Source organism: Gracilinanus agilis, chromosome 2 (assembly GCF_016433145.1).
Source record: "Gracilinanus agilis isolate LMUSP501 chromosome 2, AgileGrace, whole genome shotgun sequence".
Taxonomy (NCBI): domain Eukaryota; kingdom Metazoa; phylum Chordata; class Mammalia; order Didelphimorphia; family Didelphidae; genus Gracilinanus; species Gracilinanus agilis.
The window spans coordinates 134,254,037-134,270,494 of record NC_058131.1 but is presented as its reverse complement, the minus strand read 5'-3'; the positions used below and the strand labels follow the sequence as shown (position 1 = coordinate 134,270,494).

Genomic DNA, 16,458 nt, shown 5'->3' with positions numbered 1-16,458 from the left:
CTGAAAGGACTAACATATTATTAGGAAATAAAATATATGAATAAGTAAATATAAGGGAATTTCAGGAGGGGGAAATGTTTTCAGTCAGTCAATATAAAGGCATATGTTGAACACACGCTAAGTGCCAGACACTGTGATTAGCACTGGGGCTACAAAGAAAGGCAAGACTATTATCCCTACCCTGAAAGAGCTGCCATTTTAAGGGTCAGAGAGCATATGAGAAGGATATATAAATAACTGTGAACATGTAAGCTATAGAAAGGGAAAATGCAAGGTCTTCTCCAAGGGAAGATACAAGGAGCAAAGAAAGAGATGGCCAGTAGAAGGTAAAATTTTATTTGAGTCTTGAAGAAAATCAGGAAGCTTTGAGGCTGACATGAGAAGGGAGGGCATTACTAGTAAAAGGGAAGGTCAGTGTAAAGTCACACAGAATTGAGAGTGAAGAACAGCAACAAGCCAATACAGTTGTATTTTAAGATGCATGGAAATATCAGAAGACTTGAAAATAATAGTCTGGATTATAAAGGGCTTTAAAAATCAAACAATGGTATTTATCCTACCATTATTAGGGGGAAAAGGGAGCCTCTGGAATTCATTGAATAGGGAGGGGTGACACAGACTTGAGTTTTAGGGAAATCACCTTGGCAGGTAAGTAGGGATAGACTAGGGTCAAGGAGACAAGTTCAAAGACTATTGAAATAGTCTAGATAAGAAGTGAGGAGGTTCTGTACTAGGGTAGTGACTATAGAAGGGTTCTTGGTGTAGTTTTTTGATGCTGATGCTGGTTTCTGATTAGCTGAGGTGCTGGGCTTTTTTGGGGACTCCAGAAGGGTAAAGAGGCCCTGGGCTGCCAAAAGTTTTAAAAATAGGAGGTGATTCAGAGATGGCTAGATACTAGATACAGGGAATAGGGATGTGGCATGATGGTGAAACCTCACTATAATGATCAGCTTGAGAATGAGAGAAAGGTCTGGTTTTTGTTTTCCTAGTCAGTCCAGAGACCAGGGGAATTTAAGGGTGAGATCTCCCATCTCTGCCTGGTAGACATTATTGAATCTGATATTCTGATCTTGGGAGAAATATTCCTTCCAGTTTCCAGTTACGCCTAAAGGGAAAAAAAGGACACTGAGTGAAATTCTGTGAGAAGTGAAGACCCCTCTTCTCCCTGGTGGAGGCTTGGGAGAACTCCCCGGACAGGTGTCCTTCCCCAGGTGCACCCCTCCTTACCTTTCCTGAAAAACTTTCCATTACTGTGGTCATAGTACTCATGAGGGACCATGGAAAAGTTGAGATTGTCATTTTGACTCATGAAAGAAAAAGTGCTGTAATGCAGGATGCTCGCGACATACTCCGGTTCTAGATGCTGACCCAGGAATTTGGCCAGGCTCTGAATAGCTTGTTGAGGTTCCTTGGAAATAGGGAGCATGGATGAGGCTGAGGCTTCATAGCACCCAGCCTCCCTTCCTCCCTTAGAAAAGCAGCTTCATAATCCCTGCTGCCCTTGATGGAGGAGCTTAAAGAAACCAAACTCAGGGATTCTGAAGGCAGGGTTGACAATCAGAGACCAAGATTGAAGATAAGGAGCAAGTACTCACTCCCTGTAATCATTGGTGTGTCCATATCCATCCATGTATTTATAAGCATATGTGTGTATGTATATGTATATAATGCATGTGAATGAAAACATATCAGCATATCTATGAAAGTGTAATTATGTGTGTCAACTATACACATGTCTCTGTGACAATGTGTATGCATTTGGGATTGTGTTGGTATGTTGATGAGTACATGTATGAGCATATGTTTGTGAGAGTATGTTTGTGGAGATGTATGTGATTTAAGTGTTTGTTAATATGATCTTGCATAATTTATGAGTATATGACCATGCTGGCAAAGATGTGGGACATGTACCCCAGCATGCTGGAGGGGGCTACTCTAGTCCCCGTCTCCACGGTGCCTAAGGATATTTTTGCATGTCCCACGCCTCTGTCCAGCAGAACTATGTGAGCACTTCCTCCCTCCACTCTCTGGGGTAATATGGGGGTCTTACAGGCAGCTTGAAGGTACAGTTTGGGCATGTGGTCCCTAAAAGGTTTGCCAGTGCTGACATATGATGTTTGGGTGATGTGCGTATATGTGAAAATGTAGATCTCTCTATTTGAGAAAGTAGATATGATTACATGTGAAGAATATGTTTATGTTTCTCTGGGACAATGCATTTTTGTGATTATGGGGCTATTATGAGGATTATATTAATTTGTGATCCAGTAGATAGATATATGAGTATATGTATGCACGTGTGTTTCTGAGAATGTATTTGTGGAGATGTATGCATTTATATATGTTTGGGAATATGTGATATGTGTGTTGCAAATGCATGTATGTGTATGTATTTTTGTTGGAGATTATATATGCTTTAGATGTATAAACGTGTATCTGTGGCACAATGTGTCTATGCATATATTTGTGGAGCCATGATTCTGCTCACTTTATACTCCAGCATCCCAGCACCATGTGCTTGTGTCCCTGGGTACTTTGGACATCTGGGAAGATCCCAGGGGAATTAGTAATCCAGCATATAAAGTTTTTAATTAGGAAAAAGCTGAAGGCTAACGTGAAGTATGTTGACCACCTCTTATTTCTAATAGAGGCATCATGAGGATTGATTGGGACCAGGAAAGAAAAGACCCCATAAGAATAAAATGTGAAGAGGCTATGAAATCCAGTACTGATGACTGAGCACAGGGAAATATGGCAAAGAAATGTTGGTCTTACCTGGGACAGGTCTTCATAAGTGATCACAAAGAAATTCAGTTCATGCTGGACACCTAGCCAGCCCTTTATGTGATCAAACCAGGAACCATAATGCACTGGGGGAGAGAAGACAGAAAGAGGGTCAATGGCATGCTCCCAAGCCATGCCCAGGAGCACGCTGACTCTGAGCATGGGAAGCACCCAGACACCTGCCTTTAACATGGCACAGAGGACAGGAAGGCATCTGTTTCAGGCCCAGAATAAAAACACATACTATCTAATCTTTCTGAATCAACAGCAATGTCCTCAAGGCTTAGAAAACTTCCTAGCAACCTGGCGCTGAAAGGATTTGTTCAGAATTGTTGAGTACAAGACAGAAAGAATTAGATGGAAAAGAACCCTGACTCTGACATCAGGAGGTCCTAAGGCAGAATTTATGGTCTGCCACTTACCACTTGTGTGACATGGAGGAAGTCACTTAACCTAGGTCTCCATTTCCTCATTTGTTAAATAAAGAGTAGGGAGAAAAATAAGCATTTGTGGTGCCTGTTTTGTACCAAGCACTATACCAAATGCTTTCCACAGAGTATCTCATTTAATACTGAAAATAATCCGGCAAGGTACTATTATTAGGCCCATTGTACACTTGAGGAAACTGAGGCAAACAGAGTTTAAATGGCTTGCCCATAGTCACATAGCCCCTAAGTTTCTGAGGTAGAAGTTAGACTCAGTCTTCCAAATTCCAACTACAATCTTTTTCTAGATATGTTATTTAGATAAATTCTGAGGATTTTTCTAGCTCTAAATTGACTATTCTATGATTTCTAGAAGGGACAGTGGTGGTTTCATTTGTGGCTCTGCTCACATCCCATGGCAAGCCAGAGTCTTCTCTCATTTGCTTGACCCACTAATTATATCTTAGACTAGAGGTCTACCATGTGGAACACAACACTCCTGACTGCAACTTGTACCAGATTAAAATGTAAGGGGGAAAACTAAATCAATATAAAGCCCAGAGGGATCCTTATGTTTGGTTTAGTGGATCCATTTCTATTTGAGTTTCACTCCATTGTCTTAGACATAAGTTTGCCATCTTTTCCTAATTTAAACAGAGCAGATGGGGAAGAGTAAAGCTAGGAGAAGCTTATGGTCTCTTTGGCCCTTCTACTGCTCCTATCCCATGAATTGTAGTGGAGTCTAGGGAAGAAACAGGACTCCCATAACCACAATGCAACCAAAATAACTGTCTCCTTATCCAGAATCTGGAATATTCCCCTCCACCATAAGATAAAACTTGCCACTGATGAAATTATAGAATCTTACAGTTAGGATGGATCTAGAGACCCCTGGAATAGAATAAGCATCCCTTTTAACTCTAGATTCGGCTTGAAGTATTCCAGTTGTAAGGGGGGAAAAGGGGTTTTTATTAGGTAAATATTAAAAGGTGGGTTGCCAGGGGATTGAATAATTATCAATCCCCAATTAAGAATAACCTCAAGTTAAATGACTTTTATGGAAATTTATTTACAAAATACAGAAGAGAGTGGAAGTAGAGAGATGAGAAGAGGGTAGAATAAGAGTTCTATATTCAACTCTGGGCTTTTACTCCGGCAGGGCTCCAGAGGCCCAGTCAGGGAGCCTCCTGGAGGCTAGTACCTCCTGGGAGATTAAAGGAGTCAGCCTTATTCACTCACCACGTGTAGTTCTAAGAGTGAGATTTAAGAACAGTCTCACCAAAGTCTCAGAGTCCCAGGTCCAGGTCACGAACCAGAAGTGCTCCTTCAGGTCCCATTCATGAACCAGAAGAGAGAGCCCAGCTCACTGAGATCTCTTTTTAAAGGGGCCTCTTTTGCATCACTTCCTGTGGCCTCCTCTTAGTTTATGTGTCCAATCACAACAGATGGACTGCCCACAAGGCAGTCAGTAAATTTTGATTTGTTACTCTAGCACACGTGAATTACAGACCACCCAACTTGTGAGTTAAATGGAGATGTTTTTCACCTTTGGTGATTAAATCTAAAGATGGGCAGGGTATATTTAAACTCATTATCATAATCCCCCTGTGATCATTTGGGAGACTCATCTCCCCAGTTGATCATTTGATGTAATCATCTAGTACCCCTAAAAGTCTTCTAACTACAATAGTTAGAAGAGGTAAGTAGAAGAGATAAAAGAGCAAAACCAATGTTTTGCTAGATGCATTGACAAAAAGCCAATTAGGAGGCAATCCCCTTTGGCATAAGAGTTTACAATTCAAAATAATTGTGTTCAATCCCCTTAAGTTCAATCACTTGCATTCCAAAGTTCATTCTGGATCGTCTTGATTCACTATAGGTTTCTGAAGGCAAATAGTCCATTTTCTGGTTTCAAAGCATTAGCAGATTTCTTTTTCTGAAAAATTTTCTCAAACAAAATTTTAAAACTTGGATTTTTATAAAAAAAATACAATCCCCCCTGAGTAGAGTGTTGACCCACACCCATATCAACTCAAAATACATTGTTGAGTTATGGGGTGGATGAGTGAGTTATCAAAAGAAAAACCAAAAAAGGAAAAAGAAAAACAGAAGAAAATTAAACTTTGGGAGAAATAAAAATTCAAAATAAGAATCAAAATATAAAAAAATCTACTTATGTAAAAAAATTTTAAGTAAACAAGGATAAATTCATAACAGGACAAAATGCAGTAATATTGCACTTACCCATTGGCAGCCAAGACTACACAGTGAAGAATTTTCTCCCAACTGGAAGAATGAAGTCCTCAATACAATAATAAGTCCTTCCTACTTTTGGATAGCTCTGATTATTGAGAGTAACTAGGTACTGGGAATATTTTTAGGTGACTTCATATGTATAATGGATATCATAGTTCTTGGCTTCTGAATGGGGTGAGAGAGGGAGTAGGAGAGACAGAATCTGGAACTCAAAATTAAAATTAAAGGATTAATGATGAATAAGATTTGGGACTCCTCTCAAAAGAGCTTATAATTTGGCAATGTTTTCTTCCTTGTCAGTTCTGTTCCCACCACCCTATATTCCCAGATACAAACCTTTGCCTTCAAGGAACTGGTCAAAGAAGTCATCAAAGGAGCTGAAATCTGGCAGAAATTTGGCAAGAGTATGAAAGTGATAGAAGGAGACGAGGACATCCTTTGGGTTTCGTGCCATATATATCACCTAAGGACAAGCCAAATGAAGAAAGGATAGGAAGAATCCTGAAATTCTGGGTCAAACTGTTACCTAAATAAGTTTCTAAAAGCATCCCCTTTCTGCCCACTTACTTGTTCCCCATTTCTCTCATTTCCCATTCCCATATATAATCATGGAATTCAAGATCATTCAAACTTAGCAAACCCTAAAAATTAATTTATAAGACCAAAAGAAAAGAGAGGCTGGAAAAAAACTTAGGAATAACATAATCCAATGTCCTTATTTTATAGAAACTGAATTCTAGAGAAGAAAGTGATAGAGCCATGACTAGGACAGGTCAACTGGTGCTTTTTCACAGGACATTGAACTTTAGAGGATGCTGACAACACTAGTACTACTATGGCACACAAAAACAATTGAGCTAAGTATTTAGCAAGGATAAATCTTTTTTCTTTTTTTAACACTTACTTCTATCTTAGTATCAGTTCTAAAACAGAAGAGCTACAAGGGCTAAGCAATTGTGATTAAGTGACTTGCCTAGATTCACACAGCTAGAGAAGTGTCTAAATCTAGATCTGAACCCTGATCCTACTGATTCCAAGTTTTACACTCTATTTATTGTGCTACCTAGCCTTCCCAAGAATACTTCTTTATAAAATAGTAAACTACTAGATGCTCTCTGTGACCCCAACTCCTACCGTACCAAGATAAGATCCACTCTGACCTGGCCACATCCTCTTCCCTCTTGTTTCAGTGACTTCCCCAGCATAAGCCTGAAGGGGTCTAAGCCTCTCTGTCCATGGAGACTGTGTCCTAGAGCCTCCATCTCTACCAACAATACATTAGTGTCCTAAGACCTGGTTAATTAAAAAAAAAAAACTTGGAACGACTTACATGAAGTTATGAAGAGTGAAACAAGCAGAACTAAGAGAATAAGACTTGTGGGTTACATAGTTTTATATATACAAATATCTTTTTGTTAAGTTATATCTTCACTAGTACAGGGAGAGGAGCAGGGAGAGTACAGGTGGGAATTATAGAGTATTTTAACATAACAAGTAAAGAAAGAAATTGAAATTTAAGAAATAAAATATTATTCTGAAAAAGAATGTTAGTTGATTGAGTAGATCATTTGTTAATTTTAAGTCAACAATTCACCTTGACAAATATTGTTGTTTTCAGTCAACAAGCATTTATTAACCACCTACTATATGTCAAGCACTGTGCTAAGGCTACTGGAGACACAAAAAGAAGTAAAAGATAGGTCCTGCTCTCAAGGGCATATAAGGTATATAAGATAAATTTGAGGTTATTTCAGAGGGAAGGCATTTGAGGGGCCTTGAAAAGCTTCTTATAAACAATGAGGATTTGAGCTTTCTCCTTGGCTTAATACAATCTCCATTCCAACGTCTACCATTGCAAATTGCTCTCTCCCAAGTTACTAATGACCTCTTAGTTGCCAAAACCAATGATCTTCTCAATCTTAATTCTCCATGACTCCTCTGTAGCCTTTGACAATGTTGATCCTCTTCTTCTTGATCCTCTTTTCTCTCAAGGATTTTGGTATACACTCTCCTCTACACCATTCTCTTCTATCTAACTTCCCCTTTTCTGTCTACTTTACTGGATCCTCATCTAAGTCAAACCTTCTTAGCCATGCTTATCCCTCACAGTTCTATCCTGAGATCTCTTCTCTTCTCTTCTCCATCCATACTACCTTATTTTGTGATATCTTCAGCTCCCATGGATTTAATTTTATCCTCTTTGCTGAGGACTCTCAAATCTATCCATGCTACCTCACTCTCTGATGACTTCTAATATAGCATCTCTAACTGCCTTTCAGACATCTTGAATTGGATGTCAAGACTCCTCACTCTCTCTCAATCCATCCCTCATATCCAATCTCTTGTCAAATCCTGGGGATTTCACTTTTGCAACAGCTCCCAAATATATTTTCTCTCCTCTGAAACTGCCACACTTCTAGTTCAGACCCTCAAAGCCTGCCTCAAAGCTCTCCCCCTCTCCAATCCAATCCTCTATCCATACACAAAAGTACCTTTCCTAAAGCACAGCTTCTACCATGTCATCTCCCTACTCAAATTCTAGTGGCTCCCTATCACTTGTAGGATCAAATAAAAAATCTTGTACTTGTTGTTCCCTTTCCAATCTACCTACACCTTATTCCCTGCTGTGTACTCTTCCATCTAAAAATCCTGGTCTCCTGCTTATCACACAAACAAGATACTTTATCTCTGTTCTGAGCATTTTCTCTAGCTATTTCCCATGCCTATTATAATGCTCTTTCCTCCTCTCTGACTATTGGCTTCCTGTAAGTGCAGACTAACATCCCTCCTATATTAAGCCTTCCCCAACTCCTCTTTGTTCTGCTGCCTTCCCTCTGATAATTATGTCCCATTTATCCTGTATATAGCTTCCTTTATTTTTATAATTTTTGACGTGTTGTTTCCCCCATTGGACTGCGAGCTCATTGTGGGCAGAGACTGTTTTACGCCTCTTTTTGGATTCTTGGAGCTTAGCAGAGTGGCTGGCACCTGGTAGTTGCTTAATAAATGTTTACTGGTTGGTTGAGATAAATGTGAAGGGAGCCAGGGAAACCAGAAGACAGAGTATTCTAGGCCTGCATGATGGCCTATGAAAACAGAGATTCATGAGGAATGGGAACAGTAAGGAGACCACTATAGTTGGATGGTAGAGTTCTTAGAGGGGAGTAAGATGTAAGAAGTCAGGAAAGGTAGGAAGGGGCCATATTGTAAAAGACTATTAAAGCCAAAGAGAGAATTGTCTATGTGTTCATGGAGATAATAAAGAGCCAATGGACTTTATTAAGTAGGGGAGTAAAATGATCAGACCTATGCTTAAGGTATATTTAGGAAGCTGGGTAGAGGATGGCCTCCAGAGAGGGGATGCTTGCTTTGTCCTTTGCACTACCTTGAGTTCTTTTCTGAAACATAATCAAAGGATCCTAACTCTAGATTTGGATCAGACCTAAGAGGCTACCTAGTTTAACTCCTTTTTACAGATTAAGAAGTTAAAGCAGAGGTTAAGTGATTTGTCCAAGGGCATAAGTCCCAGAGGGACAATTTTAACCTAGATGTTTTGGATTCTTTCCACAACACAAGCATATTTAAGACTTCATGTCTTACCTAATTGATTGATACAACGTTGGCTTAATAAGTGCCCAGGATCTTAGGCCTGCATGCTATATTCCTCTTATTTTCCTCTTCCTCTTAAAAACAAACAAATGAAAACAAACAAACAAAAAAAACCCTTTCTTTCTGTCTTAGTAACAAATCTAAGGCAGAAGTGCAAGGGCTAGGCAAACAGGGTAGAGTGATTTACCCAATGTAACAAAGAATCACAATTTTAGTGATAGAAGGTCACTAAATGGATGGAGGTCATTGAGGACAAACTTCTCATTTTAAAAATGGAGAAACAGAGGGACAGAAAAGTTAGGTGACTTGCCCAGTCACCCAGCAAGCAAAGGAGAAAGATGGTTATTTGAGTCTTCCTCTTCCTGATTCCAAGTCCAGTGTTCTACCAACTCTACCATCTGCAACCTGTCAATCATCTTGTCATATTCCACTTACAAATTTGATTTCTTCCACCGTAACTGGAAGCTCCCATTCCTCATTTACATATGGCAAGGCCCCAGCATTTGGCTCTTGAATCTTGCTACTGGGGATTCTGCACTGATCCTCAGCCTGCTCTAGCATCAATCACTTTAAATTTATATATAGATATCAATATTGATATCAAACACACATACATGTATGTAACATACATGTATATATTATTTTCATAAATGCATAACATGGTTAGACATGTATTTTTTATTCTGAACTGAATAAACACCAAATAAATGTGCATTTCCACATACATAGGAGCATAGAAAAAGTAGATTGTCCATGAAACTATGGGTACATAAGATGTATTTTTCTTTTAAAGTATATAATAAATCCAGCAAGTGACTTATAAAGCTATCTTGATTCTCCATTCTTCCTTTCTGCTTTTCTGTTCTCCTCTCTTCATTTTTAAAAAAGATGCTTTGATGGCCCTCTTTTCTTTTTGTTTTGCTTTTTCCTATTCTGTCTCTAAATCCTACCCACCTGTTTTGCTTTTTGAAAGCCTCTGGGCCCAATCTCACTTACTCGAACCTTGGAGTTTTTTAGGTTAGGGATTATAAATTTGGCTTGGAGATGAGTGGTGATGATGCGTGGTCTGGACTTCTCATTCCTGGCCGAAATTTCGAAAGAGTCTCTGTGTTCAAGCCAGAAGGCCCGATAAAAGGTAGGTATGTTGCTTTGGTTCTGGATGTCATCCTTGCTGAGAATGAGGCTTAGGATATGCTGTACCCAGGTTGTACCTGAAGAGAAAAGAAAGTGGTTTTAAAGGCTTAAACTCCCACTATGGCCAAGGGTGGCACCCTCTCCCTCAAGAGTAGGGGCCATACCTCCTCCCATTCCTCATCCCAAAGAAGTGGATGACCACTGCCTCCATAGCTTGTCCCCAAGCACACTTCTAATGAAGGCTAAATTCAACTTCAGTATATCCTTACTTCTTCCCTCTTCAGAGTATTCCAAGTCAGGACAGACAAAAGATAATAGGCCTTTAATTAGGTGAAGAACAGAAATTTAACAAAGATTATATTTGATGTAGTTAAAGGCCTACTTGTCAACTCCCTACCTCCATCTGATAGGAAAGAATCCATCAAGGGGCAAATTCCTCCCTCTTTCCCAGAATGGATTAAATTAGACTATTCCCCCCCCCTTTAAATATTCATTTTCATTCAATAAATCACTCAAATTGGATTGTCTATAATGTGTCATAGGAAGAACACATTGATTCCTGGAGATGAGTGGTCTAGGAGAAAGGAAATAATGATATGGTTGATCAGCTATTAAAAATGTTAACCTAAAACTGGATAGTTAAATGCCTCGATTTTTGTTTTTGGAGTCCTATAAATTTTACATAAAATTTTCTTGGAGCTGAGAAAATTAAAGGGCATTAGGTAACATTACTATTTGGATATCTCCTTACTCTAAATCAGAATGCCTTGGAATTAGATTAATCATAAATTAAATATTCTAATAAAATTAATCTTGAATTGAAATCATTTCTGGCAGACTGGTATCTAAACACAGAGTACAAAATTATTTTTATAATAATATGAAGAAGTATGATGGATGATTATGAATTGTGTCATTCCATAAAACTGAGAGAAGCAGTGAAGGGTTGAACCATTTGAAAGAAAAATTTGGCAAGACCACTAAGCAAAGTGGTCCCACAGGCAATTCAAAGATGAAAATTGAAGGAGATTCAAACAGAAGAAAAGTGGAGATTTGCAAAAATTCACTATAACAAACTGTATCCTCCACTAAAGATAATGGAACCACTACACCTGGACCTTAACATCAGAGTTCCTGTTGTGCTTCTAGAAGAGGTAGAAATGACATTAAAGGGGAAAATAGAATAAAACAATTGGATTGAGCCAAATGGATACAGAGACCTATGCTGGGAGGACAGAACCACGAGGGAATTAAAGACTAAGAATTTGTGCTATGTACTGGAGATACAAAGACAAGGATAGGGGAAGGGAAGGGAAAACATATTTATTAAGCACTTGACAAATATTATCTCACTTAACTGTCAAACAATCCCAGAAACTCAGTTCTTTCATCATCTCCATTTTATAGTTGCGTGACTTGCTCAGGATCATACAGTTTATAAATGTCTGAGGCTGCCTTTAAACTCAGGTCTTACTAACTCCAACCCAGGGTTCTCTCTACTACACCACCACATCCTAAAGGATATTAAATTCCTCTAGAATAAATTTTGACCTGAAAAAAGCTTGATGGAAGAGAGGGATGCGGTGGGCCAGGGACTTCCATGATCCATTCCCCATGTGAAAATAGAATTAACTCTCCCCTTATCTATTTTTACCTAATCAAATCAAGAACTTAAAGAACAACAACAACACATACAAAAGTAGATTGAAAAGTAAAGGTGTCACACAAATTTATGATATAAGACCAACTCAGAGGAAGCTAAGTGGTTTAGTGGACAGATTACTTGGCTTTTGAGTCATTTCAAATCCTTCCTCAAGAACTTACTATCTTGGGACTATAGTCAAGTCACTGAATGAGCAGGTTGGATTTGATGGTATCTAAGGTCCCTTCCAGTTTTAAATCTATGATCATTTATTGGCCTTTGGGCATAAATATACTCCAGCTCTTTTTTAACCCACTGTCTTCTCTTGGGCTTTTCCAGTGTCTTGTTGCCATTGTCCTAGAGTTTAGTTTTGGCCCTTCTAGAAAACTAAAGGTCCACGTCCTTTTATCATCAAATAAGAATTACAGCTTGAATGACAAAGAGCAGGTTGGGATGGGTGAAGGGACCTGTTTGTCACTCAGAAAACATCCACAGGGACACTATCTAAGATCATAGTGTGCAGGAGGCATGGTATCTGACTTACCTCCTATACCAATGATCCATCCTAGTCTTATAAAGTGGTCCAACACTATAGGTTGTTATTTCAAAAGAAGCTTCTTCAAGGTCTGTCCATCCATTAGACCTTTTAATTCAATGCCATCTCTTCAGATATATTCATCTTTACTCTTTTTTAAAAGCCTTACTTTCTTAGCACTAAATTCTAAGATAGAACAATGGCAAAGGGATAACAGACATCAATTGATTTGCCCAGGGTCACATAGCTAGGAAGTTTCAGAGGCCAGATTTGAATGCAGGTCCTCCAGACTATAGACCTGGCATTCATATTTACTCTTATTTTATCTATTGCCTTTAGAAATAGGGATTTCTGTACTATCATGCCATAAGAAATGATGAAGGAGATAGTTCCAGAGAAACCTGGGAAGACTTATATGAGCTGATGCACAGTAAAGTAAATATTATCACAATTTATATATTAATAACAATATTATAAAAATTAAGCATTTTGTAAGACTTAAAAATTTGTATCAACTCAGTGATCAAATTGTGATTCCAGAGGACCAATCATGAAAAATGCATCCCACCTAACAAAAAGATAATGTCCCAAATATGCAGACTGAGACCCATCTTGACAGGTATGGACAATATGAGAATGTATCTTGCTTGACTATGTATATATGGATAACAATTTTTTAAATTTACTTTTTTGGTTGATGGGAAGCTGGAAGGAGAAAAATAAATGCATGATAATTGAAAAAATACTTAAAATAAGAAACAGAGTCTATTATCTATTATGGAAGGGTTCTAACATAGGTTGTTCAAGAAAGACAAAAGAGCTGGGGCTCTTTTCATTATGACTTTCAATTTATTCCATGCTATGCTACTCCAGAAATATTTGTGGGAGGTGAATGGAGAAGAGAGGGAACCACTCTAAGATCCAGAAAGATCAATTAGGATATACTGTCTCTGCTCTGGATTCACCCAACCTTTTAATTAGTCAATATGCATTTATTAAATACTTGCTACTATCAGGCACTTGCTCTAAGCACTAGAGATACAAAGATGACAGAGAAAAACTCGCTGCTCTCAAGGAGCTTACATTCTAAATAGTGAAACCATCATGTATATAAATGGGTATATATAAGACATATACAAAGTAGAAACAAGGGAGATTGAATTTGATTTTTTTTATTGTGTTTATTCACTGTGCTAAGTACCAGCAATATAAATGAGGAAAAGAAAGATAGTTCTTGACCTCAAGGAGTTTACAATATAATAGGAGAAGACAACAAACAAAAGGAAGTTGGAAAGTGGTGATGGTAGAAGAGAGGGATACTAAGGGGAGTCAAACCAAGCAGAGCTATAGATAAGGGAAAATGGAATTTGAGTGAGAAAGTCCAAAATCTGTCTTGTTTTATCTTAGAAACCAAGGGTTCCATGATTTGAAAGTGAGGAGAGCATTCCAGAATCCAGCACCACAAAAGCAAAGGTACAGAGATCAGAGGTAGTACTTATGTGTGAGGAATAGCATGTACATCAATTTGTCTGGACTATAGAGCTTATGAAAGGGAGAAATATATATAATGATTAGAGTAGAAGGAAGAAAGTTCTGAAGGGCTTTAAATACCAAATAAAGTTGGATATCTTCAATCCTAGGGTTTATAAGATCTTACTGGTGAGTTTACTGAGTTTGAGTAGGAGGGTATGTGACAAAAGGAGAAGCGGGAATTAAAAGGGAGATTGAAAGCCAAGCACTATTTCACTATTTTTCAGAGAGCCAGTTATGCCAGCTACATCTTTACCTGATTTGGGGTAAGTGACCAAGAGGATATCTGTATCTTGGAACTGGAAGTTGGTGGCAATGCTCAGGCTCTCTTGAGTGCACAAATGTCCTGGCAGAGAGATGCCCTCAATAACTTCAGTGACCTTATTCCTGGCCATTCCAGTTACTTCTCTGCAAGGAAAGGAGAACCCAAAATAAATGTCAGAAAAATTATCTGAAAGGATCCATCACTTGAGGAATGTCTCTAAGGCTGGCAAATCCAGTTCTCTAAGTCTCTGGGAAGATGAGAGTCCAAAAGAATCACTCTTCAAGAGCTTGAATTGTTCTATGCAACCAAATGGATTCTGTAGGTGATTAGTTAGATTTTTAATCTTACTGTCCTTGAAGAAAAGTCCCTACATAGAGAAGTCCATTTAGCCATGCCTCAGTTGTAAGTAGGGTTGGGGAAAGGATGTATTTGACAAGAAAATGGGGAGAAGGAAGTGCTAAATTCAGTGCTGAGTGGAGAGTTCCTCCACTAGCCTTCACCTAAGGATGTTGCTCAGGCCAGCTATCTCTTCTTTTCCCACTCAGCTGTGTCCAGAGGGAACTCTCCATTATGCTATCTGTAACCTCATTATCAGGCAAGATCAGGTCAACCTTGATACTCTCATCTCATTAGGATCCTCTCATGTGAAGAGCCCGCTCTTCGCTCAGGAGGGTCTCTGGAGGTGGGATGGCATGGTGAAAATGAAATGAAAATGAGCCAGTGTAAGTGGAATTGCAGAGGCTGTTCTCTGTTGCCATCTGCTGATTTTTATTTTTATACCCTTTTTTCTTTATGATCTCATACAGGTTTTGATTTTCCCATAAATTCAAAATCACATATTAACTTTTGAAACATCATATGATTGGCATTTACTAATTATCTTACTGTGGTTAAACAAAGGAGCAAGCTTGTCAAGAATTATTCATTATTGAATGGCTTAGTTGGAACTTATTATTTTCAGCCATCCGTAAGGTTCAAGAACATCATTTCTTAACTAAGCATAATAGTTAATTATATTTTAACTAATTAAATCATGTATATTGTTATGTTATACTATTCATACCTATCATCAATCAAGAAGATAGTTATGGTAGTTGATTACATCAAATAAGATACAATAATATCAGTCTAGTCCAAATTTTGTTCCCATTATGTTCTTTCATTTTTCACTATTTTTTTAAAAGTATGTTTGCTGTTCTTTCTGCTATAGGGTTAATAAGAATGCAGTTCTGGAAGGTTGATTCTGTGCTAATTTGTCATTACCCTGTTTTCCTTGTGTTTCACTGTTTCCTTGGTCTATGGGAGTTTGGGAACAAACCCAGGCCAGGTACTTTCTTGCTGGGGAATTTAGAAACTTGCATTAACTCACTAACTGCTGGTTTTTTGCTGGGCTGATTCTAGGGAAAGTTTCTATACTCTGGGGGTTTGTATAGGGGTTTATTTTGGGATAGTGGGTAGTCTGTGACTGTGGTTGTTCTTGCCATGAGCCTGTATTGTTTTTCTGTGTCTCCCTGGAGCTGAATAAGGATACTGATTGCAATAGTTTCAATGGAAGTGAATGTCACTGTAAAAAGAATCACATAGGGTAAACTGAGTGTGGAATTTCCATCCTCCTGACAACCTGCTGTGCTGGATTGTCAGAGCTGGTGACTAGCTGTGCTAAACATCATGGCTTTGATGGCTTCCTGCACTCTCACCCTGGGTCATCTCTAATTAGATCCAAACTTTCATTTAAAGAGGGGACCCAAGTTACCCATTAGTTCATTTTCCACCTACTTGTACTCCTTTGGACCTCTCTATCTTTTACCCATTTCCCCTCACCAAATACCTTCTCTCTTCTCTTACTCCCATTTTTATTTTCCTCCACTCTGAGGTTTTTTTCCATTAGACTGACAACTCCTTGAGGTCAGGAATTGTCTTTCTTCCTTTTATATCCCCAGAGCTTAGCATTTTGCCTCATACCAGAATGGGAACTTAATAAATATTTATTGACTGACAACTTCAGGTCTTAACTTTCTGTCCTCTTACAGTTAGGATGGGGTGAGGGTAGTAGAAAATCACACAGAATTGTAGGTTTGGACAAGTAAATGATGATAAGGAAGGAAAAAAGGAAGAAAATATGCATTTATTAAGTTCTTACTTTGTACCAGGTACTATGCTAAGCACTTTATAAATATCATCTCTTTTGATACCCTGAGGGGGAAGGAGTTATTATCCCCATTTTCATGTGAAGAAAGTGAGCAGACGGAAGTAAATAGACTTGTTCAGGGTTATGCAC

General features: G+C 38.5%; 1 protein-coding gene across 1 annotated transcript in view; it reads right to left on the bottom strand.

The window, feature by feature from the left end:
• Positions 1 to 989: 989 nt before the first annotated feature.
• LOC123233375 (sulfotransferase 1C3-like) overlaps positions 990 to 16,458 on the bottom strand; it is a 56,124-nt gene continuing 40,655 nt past the window's right edge. The window contains exons 3-8 of the mRNA XM_044659494.1: positions 14,172 to 14,323; positions 10,071 to 10,285; positions 5,802 to 5,928; positions 2,776 to 2,870; positions 1,228 to 1,408; positions 990 to 1,105 (exon numbers count right to left, since the gene is read on the bottom strand). Coding sequence (XP_044515429.1) covers positions 990 to 1,105; positions 1,228 to 1,408; positions 2,776 to 2,870; positions 5,802 to 5,928; positions 10,071 to 10,285; positions 14,172 to 14,323 — 886 coding nt within the window. The remainder of the gene's footprint in view (positions 1,106 to 1,227; positions 1,409 to 2,775; positions 2,871 to 5,801; positions 5,929 to 10,070; positions 10,286 to 14,171; positions 14,324 to 16,458) is intronic.